The sequence below is a fragment of the Camelina sativa genome, chromosome 4 (assembly GCF_030686135.1).
Source record: "Camelina sativa cultivar CO46 ecotype springtype chromosome 4, ASM3068613v1".
NCBI classification, from domain to species: Eukaryota; Viridiplantae; Streptophyta; class Magnoliopsida; order Brassicales; family Brassicaceae; genus Camelina; species Camelina sativa.
In genome coordinates this window covers 917,981-923,667 of record NC_141883.1, presented here as the reverse complement: position 1 = coordinate 923,667, position 5,687 = coordinate 917,981, and the positions used below count along the sequence as shown (strand labels likewise).

The 5,687-nt window shown below is 41.3% G+C and overlaps 1 protein-coding gene across 1 annotated transcript; it reads right to left on the bottom strand.

The window, feature by feature from the left end:
* Positions 1 to 4,157: 4,157 nt before the first annotated feature.
* Positions 4,158 to 5,201, bottom strand: LOC147945172 (uncharacterized). The gene has a single exon (XM_087511355.1). It carries the CDS (start codon positions 5,199 to 5,201, stop codon positions 4,158 to 4,160), a length of 1,044 nt encoding a protein of 347 aa, XP_087367481.1.
* Positions 5,202 to 5,687: the final 486 nt, after the last annotated feature.

Here is a 5,687-nt window from a genome sequence, read left to right as displayed (position 1 = left end):
CGGACGAATCCGTTCATTCACTCCTGTTCGCTCATGTACGCTCGCCGTACCCGTTTGGCCATGGCCATTAGGCCGTGCCCTTTCGGTCCCGAGCTCCCAGCTGGTCAGTGAACTGTCCACTGTCGTCCGGCTGGTAGAGCTGGGTCGAGCTCCCTGGCAGCTGGTCGAGCTGACACTAGCTGGCCGAGCTGACCGCAGCTGACCGCAGCTGGCCTCAAGCTATCCAGAGCTGGCCGAGAGCTGTCCGGAGCTGGCCGAGAGCTGTCCGGAGCTGGCCCGGAGCTGTCCCATACTTAGCTCGTTTTCTCCCCTTGACCGAGCTAATGAGTAGCTCTTCCCCGACTTGTCTGAGATCACCCTTCCATCCCGGACCAAGCCATGGCCTACGATCCTATTCAGGATCGCGGGCGTTACAAACGCGGGTTACACATCGCAGTTGCATGCTGTACGGATCTAGTCTGAGGACAGCCATACCAAAGTTTTACTACGCTAGCCGGAATTTCTCTCGGCTAGACGCATCAACTCGATACTTGAGGTTTTATGGTTTATAAGCTCATAAATTTACAAGTATCCCTCTTAGAAAGTTACCACCTTTGCCACTAGAACATTTCGATCTAGCCGCTAAGGGAACTTCTTCACCAAGTTACCTTCTCTACCGCTAGATCATTTTGATTCTAGTGATGAGAGTAACCTCACACCACATGCATATAAACAAGAAAGATCACAAAGATAAATCAAGTAAGTAATGCAACTAAAAATTCTAAGCAAACCGTTTTCTAGATGGAGGTCGTTGGGATCCATCTAGATCGCTAAGCTTGTGCCTGAACTCACAGAAAACCGGCGATCGGAACTCTTGGCGATGTTCTTCTCTTCGGCGGCACTTCAGATCGGATCTCTTGGCGATGTTCTACTGTTCGGACACTTCTTCGACAATTCTTCAGCTCTCCTTCCTGGCTTCCTTTCCAGGTCTTTTGGCCTTGGGTTTTCGATTTGAAATTTATCCCATGGCGAGGGTCATTACACTCACGGCCGGCTTCATGAATCGCTAAGATCTCCGCATGATTAGACGAGGTGGCCACAATAGTTTGCTTCATAGAACGCCATGAGATCGTTGTACTGCCATGTGTGAATACATAGCTAGTTTGAGACCTACCATTATGTGGATCGGATAACGATGTATATGTTTAACACCATTCCAGTGCCTTTGAGTTGGACAAGAACTGAATCTTGCTAGGAGGTTCACGCCAAAACTTATGTCTGGTCTAGTGTGGCTAGCCAAAAACATTAACGCTCCTATAGCACTGAGGTAAGGCACTTCAGGACCGAGAACTTCTTCATTGTCCTTCTTTGGACCGAATGGATCTTTATTCACATCAATACTTCTCACAACCATTGGGCTAGTCAATGAGTGAGCTTGGTCCATATTAAGTCTCTTGAGTACCTTTTCTGTATATGCCTTTTGATGCACAAGGATCCCATTATCAATGTACTCAAGCTGTAATCCCAAACAGAACTTAGTCTAATCTAATACACTGCTATAACCACAAATCCTTTGTTTGCAAACTTCTTTATAAATATACATGGACTGGTCGGGTCATTCTTATAGCCTTCTTTGGCTAGGTACTCACTTAGTCTATTGTACCACATTCGACCACTTTGTTTCAGGCCATAAAGCGATTTGTCTAGCCTTATGCAGTACTGTTCTCAAGAACCACTCTTATCTTTGAGATCAATACCTTCTAGTAATTTCAAATAGATTTCATTATCTAGTGGACCACACAAGTATGCAGTTACAACATCCATTAACCGCAAATCCAGTTTTTCTCTTATAGCCAGACTTATTAGATATCTAAAAGTCGTTGCATCCATCACAGGGGAGTATGTCTCCTCATAATCTATTCCTGGTCTTTGAGAGAATCCTTGTGCTACAAGCCGTGCTTTATATCTCACGATTTCATTTTTCTCATTTCTCTTCCTTACAAAGACCCACTTATGTCCTACTGGTTTTTTATCGAATGGTGTCCTTAAGATCGGACCAAACACATTCCTCTTCTTTAAAGAGTTCAACTCCACGTCAATGGCTTCTTTCCACTTTAGCCAGTCTTTACTTTGAGTGCACTCTAACATAGACGTGGGTTCATGATCCTCATTTATTTCAAGTGCTACCTTATAAGCAAATACATCATCAATGTCGACATTCTTACGGTTCCACTGTATTCCAGACATGATATAATTGATTGAGATCTCATTATTATCAACATCTTCAGGATCTTGAGGTTCAGCGTCCCAAACCTCATTTGGTACCTTAGAATTTGCCGCGGCCATGTCTGCATTTTCTTTAACCTCGGTCTGTTTTGCACATTTCTTAGACTTCCGAGGGTTCTTATCTTTGGAACCTAATGGTCTAGTACGTTTCAAACGTGCCTTAGACTCTGTAGCAACTTGATTGTGTTCCTTTTGAACATCAATACGTACTGTTTCATTACAAGCTGGTATGTACGATTTTGTTACTCTCTTTGGGTCATCAAAGGAATCTGGCAATTGATTAGCTAGCTTCTGTAAATGAATAATCTTTTGAACCTCTGCATCACATGCTAGAGTTCGAGGATCTTGCCAATTCAAGGATGTTTGATTCCATGTTAATTCTCTAACCAGCTTGCTTGTCTCTCCACCCAACATAGGAAATTCGGATTCTGTAAATTGACAGTCCGCGTATCTAGCCTTATATTAACCTCCTGTAGTTGGTTCAAGATACTTAATAATGGTGGGAGACTCATATCCAACATATATTCCCATCCTCCTTTGAGGTCCCATCTTAGTTCTCAGTGGTGGAGCAATAGGTACATAAACGGCACACCCGAATGTTTTGAGATGGGATATGTCTGGCTCATGACCCGTTAATAGTTGGGATGGTGAATAGTTATGTTCACTGGATGGCCTGATGCATATAAGCTCTGCTGCATGTAATACTGTGTGTCCCCAAGCCAACACAGGAAGCTTCGACCTCATAAGTAATGGTCGAGCAATTAGTTGTATTCGTTTAATGAAGGATTCAGCTAATCCGTTCTGTGTATGGAGATGTGCCACATGATGTTCCACACTCACCCCCATGTACATACAGTATTCATTAAACGCTTGGGATGTAAATTCACCAGCATTGTCTAGATGTATAGTCTTAAGTGGAAAGTCTGGATAATGTGCTCTTAGTCTTATAACTTGAGCCAACAGCCTAGCAAATGCTAGGTTCCTTGTGGATAACAAACAAACATGCGACCATCTGGTCTATGCATCAATCATAACCATAAAATATCTAAACGACCCACAAGGTGGGTGTATAGGTCCACAAATATCTCCTTGTATCCTTTCCAGAAAATGCAAAGTTTCTTTAGTTACTTTGACTGGTGATGGCCTAATAATAAGTTTCCCTTGTGCACATGCTACACACGTGAGATTCTTAGGGATCACTTTTCTCTCTTTAAGAGTGTGCCCATTAGAATTCATAATAAGCTTACACATCATGTTAGAACCCGGATGGCCAAGCCGGTCATGCCATAGAGTGAACTGTTCATTAAACATTTTATTCTTTGCTAAGTTTGCTTCTATCATGTTAATCTTAGCATGGTAAAGACCAGTGGCTAGTGCAGGTATAGTCTCTAGGACTTTCTTATGTCCTTGAACAATTTCTGTAATATATAGAAACTCTTTGTTTCCTTCACCCTTTGTTTCAACATGGTAACCATTCAATCGAATGTCTTTAAAGCTCAATAAGCTTCTCTTAGAGCTGGGTGAGTACAAGACATCACTTAGTTCAAGATGTGTGCCATTAGGTAATAATATATGAGCCTGGCCGTAGCCCTCTATAAGGCTTGCTATACCCGCAATTGTACTAACATTGGCATTTTTCATTATGAGATTAATAAAATATCTCTTATCCTTCAAGATTGTGTGGCTGGATCCATTGTCCACCACAAGTTCACTCTTGTCCTCAGCCATTTCTATAAAGACAATAATTTTATTTTAAATTTTAATAGAACAAGTAAATATTTATTGAAGGAAATAAAATCATTGAATTTTAACCAAATAATTATCCAACAAAATAATCCAATCAAAATGCAAAGCATAAAACATAGAAATTAAACCAAAAACATCTTTTGAGTTCAAATATCCTCTCCTAGACAATCAGAGGTCTCATGATCAAATAGGTTGTCGTTCTCATGGTCGAAGTCACCTTCACCATCGAGATGAACCAGGTTAGCCTCTGGATTTTTCTTCAAACTCTCTTGATAGAGATCAACAAATTGCTTAGGTGTTCTGCAAGTCTTCATCCAATGGTTATCCATACTACATCTATGGCAAATGGACTTAGTCTTTGGTTGCGGCTTGAATGCCCCGCGGCCTCTACCCCGACCACGACCGAAGCCTGATCGGTTACCACGGCCTTGACCACCGAACTTGTGTCCTTGGTAAGAGCCACGGCCAAAACCACCACGTCCACCTCCTCTACGGCCACGACCACTATTGTCCCTATGGACATAGTTAGACTCCTTGGCCTCCTTTGGATCCTTAGGCTCTTGAGGATTTTTCTTTGCTAAATCAACCTTGTGTGCTTCTGGTAATGGGGCTGTACCAGGAGGTCTCAAAGCACTATTCATCATCAACAGCTCATTATTCTGCTCAGCTAGCAGCAAACACGAGATTAGGTCTGAATAGGTTTTAAACCCCCTTTCAGGGTATTGTTGCTGAAGCAATACATTGTTAGTGTGAAAAGTAGAGAATGTCTTCTCTAGCAGATCCTTCTCGGTCACCTCAGTACCACACAACCTAAGGATTGAGACAATCTTAAAAAGCTCTGAGTTATACTCATCCACGAATTTGTAGTCCTGGATCCTTAGGTATTTCCAATCAAACTCAACCTTTGGTAGGAGCACCGTCTTTTGGTGTCCATATCTGCTTTTCAGCTCTGTCCAAAGGTCAAGAGGATTCTCTATGGTGAGGTACTGATTCTTGAGAATCTCAGCAAGGTGATGGCATATATGCATAATCGCCTTATACTTATCTTTTTCAGAACACTCAAATTCTTCCTCAATGCAGTCACATAAGCCCTTTGATTTCAGATTGATCTTGGGGTCCAAGGCCCATTGCAAGTAGTTGTTTCCAGAGACATTGAGGGCAACATAGGAGAGGTTTTTGAGTTTTGCCATCTGCAAAATACAGAAACATATACCGTTCATTAGCATGCGGTATTATAAGACTGAACCATGCGATCACTCAATAGGACATGTGGTAATGAGACCGAACCATGCCAAATACATAGGGTCATGCGGTAATGAGACCGATCCATGCCCAACACTTATACTTAAATTTCGTGGTTTGATTCATGCATGCAAGACAACAAAACTAGATAGATACTAGCATGCAAAGATTTCCTTTTTCTTAAGTAGTTTTGAGTTTTAGAATTTTTCTTTTTCTTAGTTTGAATTTCCTTTTCTCTTAACTTGGATAACAACAAAATGTTTCTTAAACTTGAAGATAATGATTATAATTAATTTAGAAGTTATCTAATTTATTTTCATGCAAACATAGAATAATTCTGATTTAATTAGGATTTTTAGTGTTTTGAATTTAACAAAACAATTAAGCATAATCGGATTCTAACAACCTAGAACAAACTGTTTATATTTTTCTTA

Excerpts from the sequence above, each read along its gene's own strand:
- LOC147945172 (XM_087511355.1), bottom strand. The coding sequence starts at position 5,201 with ATGGCAAAACTCAAAAACCTCTCCTATGTTGCCCTCAATGTCTCTGGA.